The sequence below is a fragment of the Penaeus chinensis genome, chromosome 20 (assembly GCF_019202785.1).
Source record: "Penaeus chinensis breed Huanghai No. 1 chromosome 20, ASM1920278v2, whole genome shotgun sequence".
In the NCBI taxonomy this organism is placed as follows: domain Eukaryota; kingdom Metazoa; phylum Arthropoda; class Malacostraca; order Decapoda; family Penaeidae; genus Penaeus; species Penaeus chinensis.
In genome coordinates, this window is record NC_061838.1 from 4,686,388 (window position 1) to 4,711,600 (window position 25,213).

General features: G+C 38.8%; 1 protein-coding gene across 2 annotated transcripts in view; it reads right to left on the bottom strand.

Moving 5' to 3' along the window:
• Nucleotides 1–787: 787 nt before the first annotated feature.
• The window catches only part of LOC125035766 (ubiquitin carboxyl-terminal hydrolase 7-like), a 30,870-nt gene continuing 6,444 nt past the window's right edge, over nt 788–25,213 (bottom strand). The window contains exons 2-22 of one of the 2 annotated variants that reach the window (XM_047627975.1): nt 18,716–18,871; nt 18,076–18,351; nt 17,194–17,312; nt 16,838–16,981; nt 16,488–16,673; nt 13,800–13,880; nt 13,545–13,635; nt 13,073–13,265; nt 12,476–12,629; nt 12,052–12,333; nt 11,621–11,755; nt 9,024–9,134; nt 8,552–8,735; nt 8,116–8,240; nt 7,403–7,525; nt 6,569–6,714; nt 6,171–6,324; nt 5,854–5,990; nt 5,299–5,587; nt 4,108–4,201; nt 788–3,971 (exon numbers count right to left, since the gene is read on the bottom strand). In XM_047627975.1, the coding sequence (XP_047483931.1) occupies nt 3,868–3,971; nt 4,108–4,201; nt 5,299–5,587; nt 5,854–5,990; nt 6,171–6,324; nt 6,569–6,714; nt 7,403–7,525; nt 8,116–8,240; nt 8,552–8,735; nt 9,024–9,134; nt 11,621–11,755; nt 12,052–12,333; nt 12,476–12,629; nt 13,073–13,265; nt 13,545–13,635; nt 13,800–13,880; nt 16,488–16,673; nt 16,838–16,981; nt 17,194–17,312; nt 18,076–18,351; nt 18,716–18,871 (3,284 nt within the window). In that variant the 3' untranslated portion in view covers nt 788–3,867. Of the gene's footprint in view, nt 3,972–4,107; nt 4,202–5,298; nt 5,588–5,853; nt 5,991–6,170; nt 6,325–6,568; nt 6,715–7,402; nt 7,526–8,115; nt 8,244–8,551; nt 8,736–9,023; nt 9,135–11,620; nt 11,756–12,051; nt 12,334–12,475; nt 12,630–13,072; nt 13,266–13,544; nt 13,636–13,799; nt 13,881–16,487; nt 16,674–16,837; nt 16,982–17,193; nt 17,313–18,075; nt 18,352–18,715; nt 18,872–25,213 lie in introns of both variants that reach the window. The other variant, XM_047627974.1, reaches the window with a different exon arrangement.

Here is a 25,213-nt window from a genome sequence, read left to right on the forward strand (position 1 = left end):
AACGAGAAGGCTTTTTTTTTTTTTTTTTTTGCATCATTAGCACGTGTAATTTAGGATTCAATGGATATTTTCTTAAGCAAAATTCCTACTTCAATTTGTGTAGATCACAACAAATGCATACTTGATTATTCGTGTGTGATTACCGCATTCTTTCTGTAAATATTCCTTTTACTGTTTGTATTTTTGTTCACAGAAAAAAAAAAAAAAATGGCTTAATCTCAATTATGGCTCATACCCTACATTTTCAATTATTTCATCCTGTTCACCATTCTTGAATAAAGATCAAGCACATAAAATACTTTAATCATATGCAACCTAATAATAAAACCATTAAAGACCTCCCACTGTTGGAGTATATACATATATTATGCCGGTAACATATTCAACAAATTCAGATTGTACTTGTTTGTCATAATGAATTTACATTACGCTACTGAAAAGAAATATTTTCTTAGCATAAAGAATAACTCCAAATAGAAGTAATAAACAGTGACTATACATAGCTATATTCTTTTAAAAACTTTCCATCAATATCATACATCCATATATGTTGGCTAAATAAATACAACAAATCAAGTGTTCTTTCTTCAATATTCCCTATGATGTAATAGTTATTGCAACTGTTGTAACAAAGACATTTTTGTAGACAATCAGCCTACAAAATTTATATCATACGAAGCAATTTTTCTTGATATCAAATCAATAAAATTACAAAAAACAATTTACAAATGTGGATCACAATCCACAAGGTCTTTTATCATTATAAAGGTTAAAAAACACACTGATCATGAATCTTTTTACACGTTATTATTACTTATGATTGATTTACTTTTATTAACAGAAGTACAGATTGTGTCTGGCTAAAAAGTGTCCATGAAAGCAATGGTACGCCTTTGACCAAAAGACTCACTCATTTTGCTGCTCTCCTATGGGGGCATATAAAGCATGTTCTCTGTAAAACTGTAATATGGACACCCGTAAATAAAACTAATTTCATCAACTGTACAGCATATGAAAGCCTAGAAATATAGGGAGGGTAAAAATGAAAAATCAAGACCTAGTGCCGAGGTCCTCCCTGCGGTGGTGATGGTGAAGGTGGTGCCCCCTGGTGCCCTGAGGTGCCCCAACAGTGCTCACAGCTGCCCAACACAAACTAAAAATGCAGGCAAGCTATGGGTTGGTCTAACCCTTACACCCACATGAGAAAAGAGGATGGGGGCCAAGTTGACACTACCGACTCATGTCCATGCACCAAATTAGGTGATAATGCAACATGTGGGTAACAGCACTCAGAATGGTAAAAGAAATTTTAAAAATAATAAATAAATAACAAAAATCACTTGGGGGAGGGGGAGGGGGCACCGTACAGAAAACAAAAAAAAAAATCTTGTTTAATCAAATGCATCATCCATAGTGACCCAAGAATACTCTCAACCATTCACAGCGGTCACAAAATCCTAATATACAACAATACGATCATGTGATAGAAATAAACTAATGAAACTGTATAAATAAGCTGGGGTTTCAGTATTTATTCTTAATAACATTGACTCCTTAAATCTGTCATATGAAATTTCAATAACCATGTCATTATTTAAATATTCTCAAAAAATGAAACGAGGGATAGTGGGGGATAATCTTTTTTATATGGTACTCCATTATAAATTCTGTAAGTATTAATTTTTTTTTTAAAGTCTAAACCTGTACATCTCTCATGCTGCATAAAACTGGTGTGTTGAAGTTTTCCCTTTTATTTACTTGACTGATCCATTACATGAAGACCCAAAGTGCAGCTGGTACAGAATGGATCACTGCCGGAGTATCACAGTCATGGTGCAAGGTGAGGAGGGTGGGGAGGAGCGACTTGAAAGGGAGGGGCAGGGGGGTGTCTATGGAAATGGGAAGGGGAGGGAGTGAAGGGTCAGGGGAAGGGAAATGGGGAGGGGAGGGGAGGGGAAGTTAAGGGGATTAACTCGTTGGAGGGGTGTCAGTGGTGTTAACATGATGGTGATGGTGATGTGGTGGTGGTGTGGTGTGCTGCCCTTCACATTTCCACCGTTGCAGTGCCTCAGTACCTTCTTTTTGAATAAGACTACCACATACTCATTCCTACTCTCTCTATGAGGTGTGTGTGACTGTGGAATATACATCTTGATTTTTTTTCCTTTTTTTTTTCTTTTTTTTTTTTTTAAGAGATGTAGATACAGCTGTGTATTGACTCTATACACACGATAGCTTTATTAAAAGCGTGAAGTCTTTACAGATAAATAACCACATTAAAATAACAAAACAATATAAATAAAAAAGGTCTCCTCTCTGGAAAAATACTCAAAAGACTGAAATTAAGGCACTACTGTACACTGGAAAAAAATAAAATAATACGAAGGTAATCCCACAAGTTCCTAAGGATGGACACATATTATTATGTGGGTCACTGAGACGATTATAATAAGAGCAAAACAACCCATACAGAGCATAATAGAGAGGTTCTGGAGTTAAATGTACCTCATTCTGCACAAAACAAATAAAAAATGTTACATTCACTGTAAAAACACTGTTAAAGTTTGGATACTCACTTCTATTATGTCCCTGAAACTAGCATAGTGCCTAAAATGAGATAAGCTACAATTTCTTCATTGTTTAAAGTTAAAGTAAATATGTTACATTAACATTATAATGAAATACTTTTTTTCCCAAGGTGATTAAAGCTACATGGGGTTGAATATAGGACTTGACAGATACATTTATATAGGCATTCCATGAAGCTGCCCCTTGTAAGTGACCAATAATTCCATTAAAGTGAGGTTAGAAGAGCTGAACGACAATTCCTTGCCTACCGGCTAAGTAGAACATTACACAAGGCTATGAAAGGTTGCATAATCTGGTTCCTCAAATAAAACTTTTTCTGGCAAGCTTTGTTGATACTTTTTTTTGTTTTCTTCAAGGCTTTGTAAACAATGCGATTACATAACCACGGCAAGTCACACCACAGAAACACCACCAAACGGTAAAAAATCAAATGTAACCACTGCTTCATATCCTCATTTATGCATCGGCCCTACGAACTTTCCTTTTGCCATTCTGAATCCCACTCCTGCAGAACTACTGTTTATCATGTTCTTAAAAAAGGACGTGCGAGATCTCGTGAATGTAGGGCGAGAAGTGACAACTCTTGACCTTGTAACTTTTGACTTGTAATTTGCAATACAATGCAGCTGTTCAGTGTAATGCATAATCATTATTCACCTCCACGGATGCAGCTACCTTATCACAGAATTATAAAACATTGTGGCTACAAGTCGAATAATGCCTTCAAGCACATTCATTACCTACACAATCTATTTAAAATGTCAGACAACAACCATTAAGAAATGCCTTCAGTTTCAGCCATGGCAGCTGTATATATCATTAGTTTCACGAAGCATTCAATATCGTGCTGAAATTCTAGTAGTTTGTTCTCTCTAAAAGATAAATAAATAATAACAATAAAAAAAGAAAACCACATTATCTCCGACAGTGTCCACTTGTACCCCTTTCTGGAACACAGCAAACTGTCAAGCTTCATGACAAGTGCATATAGCTACACTACACAGCCACATTCACCTTCCGCACATGCTCTCTGACACCCCACGTTACATGCACATGGCAGCCCCACACCACTGTGAAGGCTTGTGTATGAGAAGAGGCGAGGAGGGGGTGGTCAGGGATGGTCAACCGGCAGCTCCACACAAGGCAGAACAGCACACGGCACCAACACCACACATGGGAACAGGGAGGTCAACACCCTCTTCTTTTTCCTCTTTTTCTCCCTACTGGTTGGTAAATTCTCTTTTTAATGTTCTGATGTTCCTATGGTTATCCTCTGCCTCAATTATATATCTTTATGGGTTTTTCTAAGTAGTTGTATCTGGAGCGTTTGGGAGCTTTGTTGACGTGTTCCAGTCCAAGCCATGGCTTGGCAGGCAAGGAGGCTGTAGAAGAAAAAAAATCATGAGAGGTGCTCTTTGCATTGTAAATCATGTGAGTTCACATAAATATCCATGTTTCTGTATCTGAAGTGTTTCTTATGAACCATATCAAGTAAAAATAGGCAAGAACTGTTCTTACTCTGGTTAGGGTGGGGTTTGAATTCCTGTAGGTTAACTACTTCATCATCTGTGATAAATGTTGGTCTTCCCATTACAACTATAGCAAACCGGTACTGAAAAAAGAAATCATGTAATTAAAAACACACAGAAAATACTTAAAAGAAACTATATATATATATACATATATATACATATATATATATATATATATAGAGAGAGAGAGAGAGAGAGAGAGAGAGAGAGAGAGAGAGAGAGAGAGAGAGAGAGAGAGAGAGAGAGAGAGAGAGAGAGAGAGAGAGTGTGTGTGTGTGTGTGTGTGTGTGTGTGTGTGTGTGTGTGTGTGTGTGTGTGTGTGTGTGTGTGTGTGTGTGTGTGTGACGGACAGAGAGAGAGAGACAGACTGCGAGAGACAGAGAGAGACAGACAGACAGACAGACAGACAGACAGACAGACAGACAGACAGACAGAGAGAGAGATAGATAGAAAGACAGACAGAGAGATAGAAAGACAGACAGAGAGATAGAAAGACAGACAGAGATAGAAAGACAGACAGAGATAGAAAGACAGACAGAGAGATAGAAAGACAGACAGAGATAGAAAGACAGACAGAGATAGAAAGACAGACAGGGAGACAGAAAGACAGACAGAGAGATAGAAAGACAGACAGAGAGATAGAAAGACAGACAGAGAGATAGAAAGACAGACAGAGAGATAGAAAGACAGACAGAGAGATAGAAAGACAGACAGAGAGATAGAAAGACAGACAGAGAGATAGAAAGACAGACAGAGAGATAGAAAGACAGACAGAGAGATAGAAAGACAGACAGACAGACAGACAGACACAAATACAGTATGTTTGTAGAGCAAGATTCATTTCTACAATATGTACTACTACTTCTATTTAAATCAACCTACCCTTCCCTCTGGTCAATAATACCAATCCCATAAAAATGGCAAAAAAACTGTTATCTCATACATTAATTTTCTTTCTAAAAGTGCTTCCTCAGATAATCACATCTGAATCAGAAGGTCATTAGAGACATACCAAAAGGATGAAAATTTCACAGACAAAATTAATTCTAGTTTTCCTATAAAATGACTACCCCTATTTTCCTTCTCACTGCCATCCATTATTGACTATCATCCTAATACACATTTAGGTATATTACGATACATGAGGAAAGCCATGACATAAGTTATTAATGGATACCTTTTCATATTCTTTGTCTGGCACATCCAGCTTCTTCTGGATGCGATCCCGCACATGAGAGAAGTGCTCTCCTTGCTTGACCTTGAAGAGGAACGGGATACCAAAAGTAGAAAATATTTCCTTGTGGAAATGTGCCACTTGTATGAGCATCTCATCCTCAGCGACATGAAGGTCCTCGGGGGGAATTTCTTCAATGCGATACGATCTCGTTCCTGCCGTACTTAGCGCATCTAGACTCATGGACTCTGGTGGCGTCGAGGCGATCTTGTACGAGGAAATATCTACAAGCCTGGAAACCAAAACCAAATTTAGTCAAGACAGAATACACATATGCAACTCAGTTAAAACTTAATATACACTCAAAGAGCAGAGATATATATATATATATATATATATATATATATATATATATATATATATATATATATATATATATATATATATATATATACACACACACACATATATATATATTACATATTCAAATTTTACTTTACTTTCAATATATTGCAGAGAATCAATAGGCTTCCTTGCTCTATTCTTGCCATTACTTACCTCAGTTTCCCAGATCCATTTTCAGATAATGTGACTTGTTTTCTGGCCTCATGTAGCAAGTCTGCCACTGTGCCATTCTTATTTGGATACAGGACTAACTCTTGCTCCTCTTTCATACGTTCTCCAAGCCACATACACTGCAGGTAAATCATACATGAGCAAAGGCATGATAAAATTATTTAGGTGATACCCTTTCTCATTAATTGTTTTGAATTTATTATTACAAAGGCTGATATTTGTTGCAGATTTCCAGTGTGGACACATAGCAGGTAATGACAAATGCCCTACTCTGATTTTAGGTGCTAATAGCTACTCACCTTGAATTGCCTCTTATTTTCTAATTCATTAATCTTAATACTAAGTTGCTGGTAGTATATTTTTTTAGGGTGCCGGGGCTTCATGCAGACTAGCATATCCTTGAGGGTTCCCTCGTAGGTGCATCTCACTGGGTTGCCTGGCCCATCTCGGTAACTGAAAGATAAATATTCTCTTATGACAATAAGGAATCAAAAGCATAAAACACAGACACACACACTCACACATGGGCCTAACACAGAAATTTTGAAGCCTTTTAAAAACTATAATGTAAAAAATGAAGCATCTCTTTTTAAAACACTGAAAACAATATCAAGAATAACTTTACTATTTAAAATATTTAAGAAGTCTTCACCATAAACAATCCACAAAAAATGACAACATGAAAAATAACACATACCTCTGTGACTTGAAAAACTGTAACAGGTACGGGTCAGTATCGAGACGATGAGCAACAGCTCTGGCCATCTGATCATAATTCATCCTTTGGGACAGCTCCATAGTGAACCCTGGGTCCGTGGGGACTGTCTTATCACAGAATGTAACCTGCAGAGGAGATGGTGGGTCAATAAGAAAAATAAACTTTACATATTTAAATCCTTAATGTTCCTTGCCCTAAACCTCACTGCAAGCTCCGTATATGAGGCATTAAATTGTCTCCCATTGCATTTCCCTATCGTCCCTTGACTGCCCATTTGTGATATCATCATAAAATATATATTTTAAAGTATAAAATAATCACCTCTATTTCATCTAAAATTTAATCTCAAGAGATTTTCTTATATTCTAACCAATATTCCCTCTCCCATTCCACTTCCGTCTATGTAGACAAATATTATCCAACATATACCACTTTAACACCCTTAATCTAGGGTGACATTCTATCATGTCATGGCTGACCATGTGTCATTCTGGGATGAAGGCATATCTAAGTTGCACTGAGTTGTGCACATTAAAGTGATGTTCATCTGTTTAGCCCCAGCTATGGTCCTTAGGAATAAGCAACCCTTTAAAAATATTGCAAACCTTTTTAGCCTCATTTACTAAGCAATGGTTTATACCAAAGTCAAGAAAGCCAGACAAATTTGTTTCCTGCACCCATAAATTTTCTCTTGAGCAGCTGCCTCAACAGACACCTTGGCATGTGTTTTGGTAAGACACCAGAAGATGCTGTCATGAATGGGTTACTAAACAACTACATCAACTGAAAATAGAACAAAAAAGAAAGACAAACCTCCACCCGGAAGAAGAGGTCCCTAAAGTAGTCGCGGCAGGACGGAAGCTCAAGGCTGGGATCGTCCAGAAGGTCGTCTCGCTGGAACACTATGATGTCACCGTCCATCAGTTCATCTAACACCTGATTAATGGAATAACATTAATAAGAGATCAAAAATATCCCCATTAAGTAAATATAAAGCCATCCTAAGAAACACTCATTTAATAATATGTACACAAGTACAGAACTCTCAAAATATGAGAGAGAATATAATTTTACTAGTTTAAAATTGGGGAATTAGTTCTATGGCCTTCTTAAAACAAAAGAGCAAGTATATTTATCAAACCACAAATAAAAATTAAGGGCTCAAGAAGTTGACTAAATACAGCCCCGTCAAACCTGAAAAAAATAAATGTGTGGAGGAGCAAAAGAACACAAAATAAAGCATGCCAAATGCATATTGAAAACAGAAGATAGTTTGTTATTCTTTTACCTACATACTTTATATCACACATAGGCCACTTTACTTACTCATAACATTTATGTTTGTACAATTGTCTGAGTTGATATATCCAAGAAAGGGGGACACTAATTAAATATATATATCTATATAGAGGAGTGTACTTATATCTAAATATTTTTCTACCGAGAGAAAAAAAGGGGAAGGAAAGGAAATTTAGATTAATCAAAAGACTAAGGGAAATCTAGTCTTAATCTCTTATACTCTTCACCTTCTCTAATGGGCGGTCAAGGTCAGCCAGCCGCTCCACCAAGTTGGGCTTGATCTCCTCAAAGAGCGCCAGTTCTGTGCTCAGTGGCAGTCCTGCACGTTCGTTCAACAGCGGTACCAACTCCTCTGCTCCATGGCAAGTAAAAGGTATCAATTACAAATCAATCACTTAAATATATATTATACACGATATAAAAGATGTATATAAAAAAATAAGAATAAATTTTACACAAACCTATACAATGATACTGACTATAGGTGTATGACACACAAAAGTACAGCCTGAACACTACAAAGCCATCAAATGCATATGCAATCTAAAGACAATGGTTCCAAGATTGTATAACCACAGAACTCAAAATATTATTGATCATTTGCAAAGCATACTAATAAAAGACAGACAAACAGTCCAAAAATCTCAGAGCTGATGTACTTACGGACATTAAATGAGATGTGCATATAATGGTGTCCACAATAATGTAAGCGTTTGTGTCGTGGGTCATAGTATTTGAAGAAAAGAAGAACATCTGAGTCTTTGTCAAAGGCAGTGAGAGCCTTCAGGCCCGAGTCTGGAGGCACTGTCTCCATGAATACCGTCCATGGGTTACTGTTATCACTTATCTGAAAGGCAGTGGATCATTAGTACTTTTGCTAAAAATATATATTTTTTAAATTATGAAATCAGTTTTAAATTTCAAAATTATGTCAAACAGACTCTCTATCACTTTCTATCTATCTAATCTATTAATCTATTCATTTTCTAAATATCTATATCTATACACAAATAACAATTATTCAGGGTTTTTTTTAGATCTAAATTTTTATATACCATGAAACATTCCCAAATTTCTATTGCTTGTAAAAATCAGAGAGACGTAGGCTTGAACCATATCCAGCATGCAACCTCACCTCTGATAAAGGTTTGTGGAGTTCTGTTTCAAGGTCTAAGAGCGTCGGTCTGTTGGTCTGGTTGGTCCGGAGATTTAGTGGCCATGGTCGGATTTGCTCTACTGGATATTTCTGAAATTATAAAATTATTATAAATTATCTAATAATACAAAATATTACAATAAATTCTAAGACAGAATATTTACAGTAACATCTCTGAGTAGCAGGTCACTGAGGTACAGAATCAAGCCATGGTGTGAAAATGCCCTGGCTTCACATGAACTAATGCCACGAAGCACCCTGGGGTTAAAGAGTAGTTGTGGAGAGGCAATGTCCACCTCCCTTAATATACAGTGTTCCTGGGAGGGCTACCACCTCTCCCAAATAGTATGTGAGGCAGGGTGTGGGTCCTGTTGGGAGAGTGACTGCCAGGATGCAGTTTGAGAGCAGGAGTTACCTCTCCCATGTGCACTCCAGTGGCTGCCACCCTGTGTGAGCCTGTGGGCAAAACCCAAGGAAACCCCAATGTCAGCATAGATTGCAAAGGTGGCTTGCAACAGTCGCTCTTTGTAGCAAGATGATCAATTATCACTGTTACCAAGATAACTGAAGAGGTTGACAGTGGAGATGGCTGTCCTCTGAGGTGTGAAAGGACATGGCAGTGTGTGTGGTTACACCTACATTAATACTTTGGGGCCATTGTGATGTTCCCCATCTTCAGGGGGTAGCCATGCACATCTCTAGAAGACTTCAGCCTTTGGCAGTTCTTGGCAACATATTTGCACTGTAGTGTGTAACTTTGATGCAGTATCCAGCCCCATGGTTTTGCTAGGTCCCAGAGATTGAGGGTTTAAAACCCATGCCAGATTGACCACATCCTTGTTTGCATTTGATGAAGGATACTCCAGAACTATAGGATCTACTGAAGTGCCAACTTCAGTGTTAGGGTGACAAAAGATTTTTCATAGCTACCCTAAAGGTCCACTTAAAAAAAAAAAAAAAAAAAAAAAAAAAAGGAAACTGGGATTTACACTGTTCCCTGTTGTGTAGGACATCACATCATTGAGAAGGGACATGGAACAGTATATTAGGTACCTTGTCGATTAATATCTTATAGCCGGGCACACCTATAACCATGAAAAACCAACTCATCACAACGGGTATGGCTATAGGCATCATGACTTGAACGGCAAGGCTGCTGTATACAGCGAACCCCAGCAGAAAGGATAAATGGTTGCGAGAAGTCACCAGAATTAGTGACACAGAAATTTCTGGCACCATGAATGTGGGGTTACAGTTGAAGGTCATTTCTTAGTAATAATTTTGAATCTACCAACCAAGCACAGAGAAAGCCAAACTCCAAGCTCTCTTCATAGGTGGCTGCAGTCCACTCAAGTGGCAAAATCTTCTCAGGCCATGTTTGGATATGTGAGCTGGGTACTTTGAGCAGTTATATCATGTTGACAACAGTTAGCTTGGAAGTCAGTGGCATCATGATCCCAGTGCCAGATCCACTTATCAGTGAATAACCACTTACCCTCAAAGATGTTAGAGAGGTAAAGTCCAGGAGAAAGAGTGATAAAGCAGCAGGTACTTATGGCATTCTATAGAACAGGTAATTTGGTATCATTCCCCATCTCTGCTGATGGACATGGTCATCCCCTTTGGAAGGGGAAAAGGAACCAATGGGACTGCAGCAGCATACTAGGTAAGGTTCTGGTTCACATCCGTCCAAGATACTTCAGAAACCACCTACTGAATCACCCAAGACATGCAATATAGATTTGCTCCTGGCAAGTCCATAACAGACTGTATCTTAATGCTTCAAGTCATTGTAAATTGCCATAGTGAGTTTGGTTGTGGGAAGCTTACAGCTTACCTCAACCTCAAGAAGACACTCTACTTTGTCACTGACTATCACTCCGTGAATGCACTGGGTCTTGAAGTCTCTTTGACAAGGACCAAGATCCAGGATTTTTTTTGGACCTAGAACCTTCAGTCAGTACATGCTTGCAGTGAGAATATTGAAGTCACACACAGTTTTACATATCCTAGTAGTCGATGACTCTAGGTTGTCAGACAAGGAAGTCTTGCCACAAGTGCCATGAAATCACTCAACAAGAATATTTGAAGATGATGGTACCTGTTCTGCATCAAACTATGCTTCATCAAATCATAACATTGCATAATGGTGGTAAGGAATCTTGATACTGTACACGAGTGTCCATGCAGGCCAGGAATGCAAGCCACATACCCAGACGAGTGTCACCACTCAAGTAAGCCCAATCCCCACATATTTGTGATAAGGCAGTTGGATCCAACATGTTAATATCAAACAACTTAACCCTTTATGGACGGGTCACGCGTACAAGCTTTATAACATACTGCTTGGTCTGCGGGGTACGTCTGTACGCATGGCAACATGCCAGAGCACATGGAGAAGGAAGCTCTATTACTCATAACAGACTCCTGCGCCCAGTGTCTGGACGTTGCCAGAATCAACACAGTTTATGATGCTCAAGGATTTCCTGCTAAAAATATGAGCAAAATAACATTACAAGACAACAGTAACTGTATGCTAAGTGACAAACTAACATTTCTCAAATGAATATACTTACAAGGCTCTCAGCCACTTGTTCTAGGAACTCTTGGAGTGTGGCTGACTTTTTCACCCGGAATGTTCGGTAGTTGACCTTGTCTGGGTCGTAGAGATCATTACCTTGATGCCCAGAAAATGCATCCTCTAAAACAACCTGTAAATATCATGATTTTGGTAACCAGCAAGTTTCATGTTATATCAGATATCAAAATGTGCATAAATAGACATGAATATTAATATATGATTCTACCATTTATGTAAATATAAGCATGATATAAGTACACATCTAGGCATAAATTCCTTTGACTGAATTCCATAAAATATAAGGAAAATATATATTCAAAGAATAAGGTCAAAGTATTGGGAGGTAGCATGGAGAAACACTAGCTGAAGAGAAAGAAAGAGAGAATAAAAATACACATAATTCCAATAGATTCCCAAAACTCTTACCTGAACGCTCATGTAGAGGTGGGCCTCATTGCGTTCCTTCCTGCGGATCATCTCAACCCGCTTTTCCTCCTGTAGTCGATCTATGAGCTCCTGCGGTATATCTTCCTCCGTTACCTCCTGAAGCACTGTCTTCAGGCACGACTCTCTTATGTACACCAACATATAAGCATTTGTACAGTGCTTCACCGTAAGGTTGAGGTCATCCTCATGACCACCAAAGTTGTGGTCAATGGCTTCTTGCTTGCTGCATCTTGACACTACATCGTCGTCAAATTTGCACCACTGAGGTCATAAGAAAAGGGGGATACTTATCAATGTGGGAAATTCACATCAATATACATTACAGAATATGCTTTCAATATTTTCAGTCCTCATTTTTTTTTTTTTAAATAAGTGAATAGATAAAAAATTGTCTGATACTTACCCTACCATCCCCTTTTGGATTGATGAATACAACATAATGGCCGCCATGGTTGTCCCCTGAGTGTACTAGGACGGCGTGGAGCACATATGTAGCTGGAGTTGATTCAGGTTTTTGAAGAAATTGGTCCATATTTAACTTTTCTGGGAACTCATATCTGGAAAGTGGAGTTCTAAATTAACAAAAACTGAAGAAAGGCACAATCAACAGCCACACTTGGATGTACTTAATTAAAGCTAAGACCTTGTCTATGAAAAAGAAATGCATGGCATTAGTTAATCTCCACTTTTGAACATTTGAAAAAGAATACAAGATATAAACATATTCTGGTAAGGAATAAATTACGAAGATATTTGCACATAACTGTGCAAATATCTTGTAATTACCAGGAGATTTCAAAAGTTATTACAATTTAATAATAGACAACCCAATTAACTAAGAGCATACTGACAAAGAGAGCTTTCAAAATAATTATCAATCTAATTTAATTTCAAAACGTTCCTTCTGAAATTCATACATGAGAAGAGTAAAAAATGCAAGGGCACTGAATGTTCATCTCATAAGCCATAAATCCGGATATACCAAAAGAAGTTTTCTTACCTATCATTTATCTTGACATTTGAGTCTGTGATGGGGTCATACTGAAACCTCATCAAATGAAGATGAAGAACCGGGGGAAAGCTCTGGAATATGACACCTTTGTCTGCTTCCTGAAGACCATGTTCACCAGCATCATATTTATTGTCACCTTCCAGCGTTTCTACACTAATGTAGTCTTTAAAAGATTCTAGAACTGAAAGGGATGAAAAAAGAGAAAGGAAATTATTTCCAATCTAAAAATTCAATCATTTTAAATTATATTAAAAAAAAATCATGCTACAACTTGGGAGTATGAAAGCTAAAATATTATGATAAATGAAAATTCAATTTAGAAAAAACCCTGTAAGCAAGCAACAACAAACACCTGGTTACACTTTTTTTTTTTTTTTTTTTTTTTTATTGCTACAAATTTTGGGAGAAAAAATAATCTTCAAAAATTGGGTTACTGCACCATAAAAGACACTGTACTCACTGTTTTTCTTTCCTTTTATATTAAGCTGGATGTCATAAAAGGTCTCCGTTCTTGACGAAGTGTAGTCTACATGTTTACATTTGAAGTAAGACTGAAATAGACAAAAAGGAAAAAAAAAATGTACCATCAGCTAGTTCTCAAATGCAAAAGACATCTAGCCATTAATGTAAGACATAGACTCATCTATGACATCCAAAATAAAGCATTACACAAGCCTCCATTTCAAAGCACAGACTTGGATCGACCATAACTCACCACTGTCTTGCCTTCAAAGAGCCTTGGAATCACTCCTTCAACACAGGTTCCCTTCATTTTCGTTTCTAATTTGTCAAGCAGCTGCAAAAGAAACAAAAATAGGTAATAAAACATTAACAATCATTTATGTTAAAAGGCAGATACAAAAGACTGAGATTAAGGGGGAAAAAAAGGAGACAAGGGTAAGAATGGTGACAAGAGAAAAGAGACGTGATGAGAAGGAGGGGAGAGGAGAAGAGAGGGGAGAGGAGAAGAGAGGGGAGAGGAGAAGAGAGGGGAGAGAAGAGAGGGGAGAGAAGAGAGGAGAGAGGAGAAGAGAGGAGAGAGGAGAGAGGAGAAGAGAGGAGAGAGGAGAAAGGAGAGAGGAGAGGAGGAGAGGAGGAGAGGAGGAAAGGAGGAGAGAAGGAAAGGAGGAGAGAAGGAGAGGAGGAGAGAAGGAGAGGAGGAGAGAAGGAGAGAGGAGAGGAGGAGAGAAGGAGAGAGGAGAGGAGGAGAGAGGAGAGGAGGAGAGGAGGAGAGAGGAGAGGAGGAGAGGAGGAGAGAGGAGAGGGGAAAGAAGAGGAGAGAGAAGAGAAGAGAGAAGAAGAGAGAGAAGAGAAGAGAGAAGAAGAGAGAGAAGAGAGGAGAGGAAAGGAGAAGAGAGGAGAGGAAAGGAGAAGAGAGGAGAGGAAAGGAGAAGAGAGGAGAGGAAAGGAGAAGAGAGGAGAGGAAAGGAGAAGAGAGGAGAGGAAATGAGAGGAGAGGAAAGGAGAAGAGAGGAGAGGAAAGGAGAAGAGAGGAGAGGAAAGGAGAAGAGAGGAGAGGAAAGGAGAAGAGAGGAGAGGAAAGGAGAAGAGAGGAGAGGAAAGGAGAAGAGAGGAGAGGAAAGGAGAGGAAAGGAGAAGAAAGGAGAGGAAAGGAGAAGAGAGGAGAGGAAAGGAGAAGAGAGAAGAGGAAAGGAGAAGAGAGGAGAGGAAAGGAGAAGAGAGGAGAGGAAAGGAGAAGAGAGGAGAGGAAAGGAGAAGAGAGGAGAGGAAAGGAGAAGAGAGGAGAGGAAAGGAGAAGAGAGGAGAGGAAAGGAGAAGAGAGGAGAGGAAAGGAGAAGAGAGGAGAGGAAAGGAGAAGAGAGGAGAGGAAAGGAGAAGAGAGGAGAGGAAAGGAGAAGAGAGGAGAGGAAAGGAGAAGAGAGGAGAGGAAAGGAGAAGAGAGGAGAGGAAAGGAGAAGAGAGGAGAGGAAAGGAGAAGAGAGGAGAGGAAAGGAGAAGAGAGGAGAGGAAAGGAGAAGAGAGGAGAGGAAAGGAGAAGAGAGGAGAGGAAAGGAGAAGAGAGGAGAGGAAAGGAGAAGAGAAGAGAGGAGAGGAGAGGAGAAGAGAAGAGAGGAGAGGAGAGGAAAGGAGAACAGAGAAGGGGAAAGGAGAACAGAGAAGGGGAAAGGAGAACAGAGAAGGGGAAAGGAGAACAGAGAAGGGGAAAGGAGAACAGAGAAGGGGAAAGGAGAACAGAGAAGGGGAAAGGAGAACAGAGAAGGGGAAAGGAGAACAGAGAAGGGGAAAGGAGAACAGAGAAGGGGAAAGGAGAACAGAGAAGGGGAAAGGAGAACAGAGAAGGGGGAAGGAGAGGAAAGAGAGCGGAGAGAAGGAGAGGAAAGGAGAAGAGAGGAGAGGAAAGGAGAAGAGAGGAGAGGAAAGGAGAAGAGAGGAGAGGAAAGGAGAAGAGAGGAGAGGAAAGGAGAAGAGAGGAGAGGAAAGGAGAAGAGAGGAGAGGAAAGGAGAACAGAGAAGGGGAAAGGAGAACAGAGAAGGGGAAAGGAGAACAGAGAAGGGGAAAGGAGAACAGAGAAGGGGAAAGGAGAACAGAGAAGGGGGAAGGAGAGGAAAGAGAGCGGAGAGAAGTGTGTGTGTGAGAGAAAGAGTGAGAGTGAGGAGAGGAGGAGAAAGGGGAGAGAAAAGGAGCTGAGAGGATTAACGGAGGGGAAGAGGAGAGAAGAGAAATGAAGTGAGACAAGAAACAAGTGAAGAGACATACACAGATAAGAAAAGCAATATCTTAAATATAATGTCAGTTATTATCATCATATATATTTAACCCCCTCACAACGGTTCACGTCTCTTGACATCATAACAAATCGCTTGAAATGCGGCGTGCAGCTGTACGCCGCCGCCGCCGCGCACCAAGGCGGTGATTCGGCTTGAAGTACCGAACTCCCATGCTCAAAGTCGGCACGTTGCCATTGATCGCCAGAGCATATAGTTTTTTTTTTAGTTCTTCACCTTTCACCAAGGGGTTAATGAGTATCTCTTTGTTACTGGTTAACACTGAATTTCATCTTAATCAATTACTTCTACACGAATATAATGGAATAGAAAATTTCAACAAGAGTGTATTTATGGTAAAAAGAGACACTAAAGTCCTTAATTTAATCCCTTTTTGCCGGGTGAAGAAAATAAACAAACTCTACGCTCTGGAGATTAATGGCAACAAACCGTCTTTGAGCGTGGGAGTTCGCTACATCAAGCTGAATGCCCGGCTCATAGCACTTTGGCACGTCGTCGCAGCATACAGCTACACTCCATAGATGGAGTGGTTTGTTATGAAGCCGCTAGAGTTCTAAATATTTTACAAGATACTGATGTGATTCCTTCCCAAGTAAAATCACAAGAAGTTTTTACTAATTTACAACTACTAAGGAAATATGTACGGAACACTCACCACTCTTAGGAACTCTTGAGCATCATGCTGCATGAAGGAATCAAGCGTTTCCCAGCCGAAGGACTTGGTCAATTTCTTAGTGCCGACTGGTTTGTCACTCGTCTGCAACTCGTGAAAGACCCGTTGTAGTGCTAATGCCACACTTTTGGTCGAGTCGTCACTCTCCGTTGGCATCTTGTACACAGCCTGTGGGATAAAGTTAGTTGTTTTTATTAATTATTCCTAAATTTAACAAAAACTTAAAAATAACATTAGCAAATGTCATAAAAACGTATTGAGACAGATTAAAAATGGGTTTCTAAAGTAAAACCCACAAGAAATGTACAATCAATAACACATATATAGCTTACCATTCTTAGCTGACTTGTGAAGTACAGTACTTGGAGGAGAGAATTCATGTAACAAGTTGCACCCTGATTCTTTAGCCCCACATAGCCTGTGTGTTTTTTACTGTCCCACGATACACCATGAGGTGCATCTGCTGACACCCAAACCTGTTGATATAAAAGTAAAAGTTATTTACAGAATTTTTATTTGATTACTTATTTTCTGAAAATGTAAAATACTTGCAAGTAAAAGACAAATCATTTCAACAATGCAGACTTAAAACGACTTACATGCATTATATAATATCCAACACTTAAATATAAAGAGAACACAATACCACACATTACAGCAGCAAAATACTGAAATAGTATCTCCTTACCTCTAATGTGATAGTGTCTTCTTTGATGTAACCCTTCTCTGGGTCAAGTACATCATTCCATGGCATGAAGTGTGAGAACCCCCAGTCATTTTCTTTACTATAAAATAAATGCTGGATTTCTGAAAAATAAACAGTCTGGTTAGGGTTCATGTTGTATACCATAAGCTTATGCAATATTTAAATAAATTAATAAAAAAATAATAATAATCATAGTAATATAACTGCATATTCTCAATGATTATTATAACAATTGACATTATCAATACAAAATCATCCTCGACAAAAAAAAATTAAGTACTGCCAGCTAGTTATTGACCCTATGGAAAAACATATTAGAATGGCTTTTCATTATCATATAACAAAGATATCCTCTGATTATAATCATGTGACTATAGCAAACAATATGAACAATCAATAATAACTATACTAATTAATAATAATATTAATAATAATATTAATAATAATATTAATATCAATATTAATATTAATAATAAAATAATGAATAAATAAATAAATAAATAACTAAATATATAAATAAATAATAATAATAATACCTATCACTATCACTATTACTATTATCATTGTTGTAATACTATAAATACTAATAATAAACATCAACAATAATAATTATATTCATTATAATAATCATAATCATAACCATAATAATAAAAATAACCACAATAAAAATATAAAATATAATAATAACCAAAACTTATGACACAATCCCTGCAAGTTCTTCTGATGAAGAGATAATCGAAACAAGTCAAATACATCTCTTGTATTGTGAAGATATTCATTCTCATTCTTACCTTTTCTACTAAGTTCTACTGTCACCTAAACATAAAGCATAAAGTATTAAAACTGCACCAAATTTCTACTTACTGCGTGTGAAGGGAGGTTCACCATCGCGCACCGACAACAGCCGCAAATCAGCCACTGCATTGCATGACCATGAAGTCGATTCCGATTCCCCATTACATTGTAAGAAGAAACCAAGGGATCGCTGTGGTTGGCGGTCTTGTGACTGGCTTGTACGAGGCATTACCATTATTTTCCATGGTAGATTCCGAACATAACAAGGCGGTGAAAGCATTGTGTCCTTAAGCTTGCTGAAGTCTTTGACACGGAACTGAAACTTTGCCTCTGAGCGTGCGTCATCTGTATGGAGGACATTCATCCATATGTTAACTCGATGTCAACTGATAATTAGAGTAAAATGCTGCAAAGACTACTACATATACTTTTATCACTATTACACACAAGCACACATAAGCAAACACACATAAATACACGCATGTGTATGTACACACGCATGCATACACGCACAGACATATACCCTGATCCACACAAACACTAACACATGGAAGTACATCTCTAGAGCAATGTTTATGCTCTATTTACCAGTACTGAAGAAAAAGGCTACTTTGTCAAAATGCCCAAATCCACACAATCTCTAGAGCAATATATATCCTCAATTTACCAGAATTGAAGAAAGAGGGTACTTTGGCAATTCTCCACATACCTTCATCCATTTCTGTGTCATGTTGTGTGGTGGATGAAGACACTTCCTGGGCATCTCCATTCATCTGCTCCTCCTCCCCACCTTCTGATATTACACCCCCACCCCCTCCACCTCCATCTCCTCCTCCGTCCCCTCCTCCATCCTCTGCTACTTCTTCTGCAAAGGAAAAACAGAGTTAGAAATCTGCAAATACAAGCTTATGAAAACATAAATATGCAATGCTCAATAAATTCTATTTCAAACATAGAAATTAACAAAAATATAAATATATAGATATGTAAACCATAGGTCTTGACTAATTTCAAGCTTTAGACATCCAAAATATTAGGAAAAAGTTGTTCTACTTTGTAATGAAAACTGTCAAATACATTTCATTTAAAAGAAGTTTGAAATCTAAAAGAAAACAAGCAGGTAAATGTTACTACTTATTTACACATATGGAAGCATGCACATAACCAATTACTCCTTCTGCACTCATACTCCAATACTTTAAAATGCCTTGGCTCCTGCACATGGCTACCACCACTACCTCTCCTACACCATAGCATCAGCCTGATACATTCATCAACCATGAGTTGTGGGCAATTCAGAGAAAGTCTCTCCTATGGCTGAGCATGTTTCTCAACCCTGACACTCTTATCTGGATTACAAATACGTTCGCTGCACTTGTAAGGCTACAACCATCCAGGAAATGCCTGACTAGCACGTAAATACACAGACACAAGCTCATTCACCTTTCACCTTTTATAAAGAGATGCATCTATTCTCTCTATCAACAATAAATTAAAAAATCATTTAGACAAAGCTTGTCGTAACATATTATGCAACAGAGCACATGCATGTCTTACAATGTCAAACAAAATAGCTTCTTCAAGCATATTCACATACCATTACATAATGTTTCATTTGATGAATTTCATAATTTACCCTATATTAATTAATACATCAAAAGAAATTTTATGTCTCTCTAACAAACCCTAAAACAATCAATGAAATCTTTTTTAATTTCCGTGATTTCTTCACTAATTTCGGTTATTTAAGTTGTCTGACATCAAAATTAAAACACTACATTCCACAGCTTCCAAATACATGACTTGCATGATTTTCAGTGAACATCCAAAAAATCTGTCTCTTCCACCACTGATTTGCTTCTGCAACATGTAAACATTTTAGTCCTATTTATCCCTCAAGCTTTAAACTAGTTTCCCTTTTCATAAATAATTTCAGCTTTGTTTGCAAGATCATAACGGAAGAGGAAGCTCTGGTATGTAACACTGATATCACATATGATACCACTGCTACTGACGATGACTGATCAGGAAAGCTATATTTTTGCTGTTTCAATTATATAAACTATTCTAGTAAAACTACTAAAACCAAAATACAAAATAGGATAAATATTCTACAAAAACATCCTTGTATTACTGACTTTTTCAGAAATTAGCACCGAAGAAACTGATGAACAATGTATCCGTAAAGCAAAGTGCCATCTGAAGTTATTAATGATCTACTGTATAAACTGAGCCAAGCTCTATTTTCAGCTCTCAATTATCTACTTAACAAAAAGCCAAAAGTAATTGATCACAGGCCATGTCAGACATGATTTAGTTACTGCAATGAAAACCCAAAAACCTATTGAATCACATTTGATAATCAATGAACATTCAACCATTCAAAATATGAATGACTGTGGCTATTCCTCAAGCATTTGAAACCAATGAGATTTGTTTTGATTTGTTGTTGTTTTTTTGTTTTTTTTAAGGGACTCAATTTCTAAGAACTTGACACAAGGGTCTTGGTCCACTACATCCATTTCATAAAGCATCCAAGGCCAAACAAACAGTACATACACATATAATGCATTGAGCAGCATGTGTATAGTGAATACTGATTGCAAATGTACTGTATGTACCAAGTGTAGAGCATAGCAATGGTGAGAGAGGTGTGTGTGTGTGTGTGTGTGTGTGTGTGTGTGTGTGTGTGTGTGTGTGTGTGTGTGTGTGTGTGTGTGTGTATGTATGTATTTGTGTATGTATGTGTGTGAGTATGTATGTGTGTGAGTATGTATGTGTGTGAGTATGTATGTGTGTGAGTATGTATGTGTGTGAGTATGTATGTGTGTGAGTATGTATGTGTGTGAGTATGTATGTGTGTGAGTATGTATGTGTGTGAGTATGTATGTGTGTGAGTATGTGTGTGAGTATGTATGTGTGTGAGCATGTATGTGTGTGAGCATGTATGTGTGTGAGTATGTATGTGTGAGAGTATGTATGTGTGAGAGTATGTATGTGTGTGAGTATGTATGTGTGTGAGTATGTATGTGTGTGAGTATGTATGTGTGTGAGTATGTATGTGTGTGAGTATGTATGTGTGTGAGTATGTATGTGTGTGAGTATGTATGTTTGTGAGTATGTATATGTGTGAGTATGTATATGTGTGAGTATGTATTTGTGTGAGTATGTATGTGTGTGAGTATGTATGTGTGTGAGTACTTGTGCACATGTACACGTGGGTGCAGTGGATGGTGTATATAGTACTAAGCTTTGTGTGTACCTGGTGTTGCATGTGGTGTATCTGGTGTTGTGTGTATAATCTGGTGTTGCATGTGCCGTGTGTATTTGGCATTGTGTGGAGAGTGTATTTCAAATTGTGTGTGGAGTGTGTATTTGGTATTGTGTGTATATTTGGTACTATGTGTGGTGTGTATATCTGGTATTGTGTGTGATGTGTATTTGGTATTGTTTGTGTATTTGGTACTATGTGTAGTGTGTAATCTTGTATTGTGTGATGTGTATCTGGTGTTGTGTGTGGTGTGTGTATCTGGTGTTGTGTGTGGTGTGTGTATCTGGTGTTGTGTGTCTCTGGTGTTGTGTGTGGTGTGTGTCTCTGGTGTTGTGTGTGGTGTGTGTCTCTGGTGTTGTGTGTGGTGTGTGTATCTGGTGTTGTGTGTGGTGTGTGTCTCTGGTGTTGTGTGTGGTGTGTGTATCTGGTGTTGTGTGTGGTGTGTGTATCTGGTGTTGTGTGTGGTGTGTGTATCTGGTGTTGTGTGTGGTGTGTGTATCTGGTGTTGTGTGTGGTGTGTGTATCTGGTGTTGTGTATGGTGTGTGTATCTGGTGTTGTGTGTGGTGTGTGTATCTGGTGTTGTGTGTGGTGTGTGTATCTGGTGTTGTGTGTGGTGTGTGTATCTGGTGTTGTGTGTGGTGTGTGTATCTGGTGTTGTGTGTGGTGTGTGTATCTGGTGTTGTGTGTGGTGTGTGTATCTGGTGTTGTGTGTGGTGTGTGTATCAGGTGTTGTGTGTGGTGTGTGTATCTGGTGTTGTGTGTGGTGTGTGTATCTGGTGTTGTGTGTGGTGTGTGTATCTGGTGTTGTGTGTGGTGTGTGTATCTGGTGTGTGTGGTGTGTGTATCTGGTGTTGTGTGTGGTGTGTGTATCTGGTGTTGTGTGTGGTGTGTGTATCTGGTGTTGTGTGTGGTGTGTGTATCTGGTGTTGTGTGTGTATCTGGTGTTGTGTGTGGTGTGTGTATCTGGTGTTGTGTGTGGTGTGTGTATCTGGTGTTGTGTGTGGTGTGTGTATCAGGTGTTGTGTGTGGTGTGTGTATCTGGTGTTGTGTGTGGTGTGTGTATCTGGTGTTGTGTGTGGTGTGTGTATCTGGTGTTGTGTGTGGTGTGTGTATCAGGTGTTGTGTGTGGTGTGTGTATCTGGTGTTGTGTGTGGTGTGTGTATCTGGTGTTGTGTGTGGTGTGTGTATCTGGTGTTGTGTGTGGTGTGTGTATCTGGTGTTGTGTGTGGTGTGTGTATCTGGTGTTGTGTGTGGTGTGTTTCTGGTGTTGTGTGTGGTGTGTGTATCTGGTGTTGTGTGTGGTGTGTGTATCTGGTGTTGTGTGTGGTGTGTGTATCTGGTGTTGTGTGTGGTGTGCGTAATGTCTGGTGTTGAGTGTGTATAGTGTGCCTGTTGTTGTGTTTATAGTGTTTCTGGTTGTGTAGTGTGTGTGTGTGCTGCTAGTGTAGCATATGTGGGTGGCATTTGGGTGTAGTGGGTGTTGCATATTTGTTACTCTGAATAGTATGATAGGTGCTGTGTGTCTGGCTATGTGTAGTGTGTCTAATGATCTTTGCACTGTTTGGTGTTGTGTATGTGTAGTGCAATGAAACTAAAACATAACTTGCATAACCAAGACAAAATCACCTTATTTTCATAAGAAATAAAAAGACAACTATTACAAACAATACTATGTAATGACTCCTTAATATACATATTTCCTTCATCACATTCAGCCACTGCAATGTACATAATAAACACTGGGGGAGAAATTTTGTCTAACTCACCTCCCCATCCCTCACTCACAACTAAATGTAAAATAACAAATGCACAAGCTTAGAACCCTAGGTCAACTTCAACACCATCACCGTTTCAAATTGTATTCCACTCAGCTGCAGCATAAATTAAAGTCTTCTGTTGTGGCCCAGGCAGGTCTTTCTCTGTGTGATGACCTTAACTCAACCAGTTTACACAAGTCTACACTTTCTTTTAAATGCGACTTTTAAAAGTAACTCAGTCCTGTCCTCCTTTGTACATGATATCATTTATGCTATTCAAACTTGGGAAAAATGATTTCATGATACTTTGAATATGAAAATAATCTTGCTGAACATACAGAGATCATTCATTGTTATATGACTACTAAGAACGAATGACAATTATAATCACAAAATGTAGTTATGTAAATACATAAAAAAAAAAAAAATAGAAGAAATATATATTAAAGTGTAACAAGGGCACTGAACTCTTATCCAAGAATCAAGAACCATTAAAAACTACCACCAAAAAAGCTGTTAGCATAAGTTGACAAAATTCCCTGCTTCCCAGCTCCTATCTTGACCTTCCTCAAGTTTCATACTCAAAGTGTTTACTTTAGATTAGATGCTAACTGATAGAGAAGATCAGGAAAACAAAGGTAGAAGGTATGATGGGAGGGAGAGAAAGGAAGAGGATGAAAGTGAATAGAAGGAAATATGGAATAATGGAGGAGAGATGAGAAAAAAACATAAAATTATAGGGAGGGGTATATGTCCATGTATATATGAACACATTAAACATATATGGCTATATGAGTCTATCTATATCTATATCTATATCTATGTTATATATATATATATATTATATATATATATCAATATCTATCTACCTACACACACACATGTATACACACATATGTGTGTATACATGTATGTGTAAAATATATGTGAATATTGTGCATGTGTGCCTTTGTGTGTGTGTGTGTGTGTGTGTGTGTGTGTGTGTGTGTGTGTGTGTGTGTGTGTGTGTGTGTGTGTGTGTGTGTGTGTGTGTGTGCCTTTGTGTGTGTGTGTGTGCCTTTGTGTGTGTGTGTGCCTTTGTGTGTGTGTGTGTGCCTTTGTGAGTGTGTGTGTGTGCCTTTGTGTGTGTGTGTGTGTGCCTTTGTGTGTGTGTGTGCCTTTGTGTGTGTGTGTGTGTGTGCCTTTGTGTGTGTGTGTGTGTGCCTTTGTGTGTGTGTGTGTGTGCCTTTGTGTGTGTGTGTGTGTGTGTGTGTGTGTGTGTGTGTGTGTGTGTGTGTGTGTGTGTGTGTGTGTGTGTGTGTGTGTGTGCCTTTGTGTGTGTGTGTGTGTGTGTGTGTGCCTTTGTGTGTGTGTGTGTGTGTGTGCCTTTGTGTGTGTGTGTGTGTGTGTGTGTGTGTGTGTGTGTGTGTGTGTGTGTGTGTGTGTGCCTTTGTGTGTGTGTGTGTGTGTGTGTGTGCCTTTGTGTGTGTGTGTGTGTGTGTGCCTTTGTGTGTGTGTGTGTGTGTGTGCCTTTGTGTGTGTGTGTGTGTGTGTGCCTTTGTGTGTGTGTGTGTGTGTGTGTGTGTCTTTGTGTGTGTGTGTGTGTGCCTTTGTGTGTGTGTGTGTGTGTGTGTGCCTTTGTGTGTGTGTGTGTGTGTGTGCCTTTGTGTGTGTGTGTGTGTGTGCCTTTGTGTGTGTGTGTGTGTGTGTGTGTGTTTGGGTGTGTGTGTGTGTGTGTGTTTGTGTGTGTGTGTGTGTGTGTGCCTTTGTGTGTGTGTGTGTGTGTGCCTTTGTGTGTGTGTGTGTGTGTGCCTTTGTGTGTGTGTGTGTGTGTGTGCCTTTGTGTGTGTGTGTGTGTGTGCCTTTGTGTGTGTGTGTGTGTGTGTGCCTTTGTGTGTGTGTGTGTGTGTGTGCCTTTGTGTGTGTGTGTGTGTGTGCCTTTGTGTGTGTGTGTGTGTGTGTTTGTGTGTGTGTGTGTGTGTGCCTTTGTGTGTGTGTGTGTGTGTGCCTTTGTGTGTGTGTGTGTGTGCCTTTGTGTGTGTGTGTGTGCCTTTGTGTGTGTGTGTGTGCCTTTGTGTGTGTGTGTGTGTGCCTTTGTGTGTGTGTGTGTGTGCCTTTGTGTGTGTGTGTGTGTGTTGTGAGTGTGTGTGTGTTGTGAGTGTGTGTGTGTTGTGAGTGTGTGTGGGTTGTGAGTGTGTG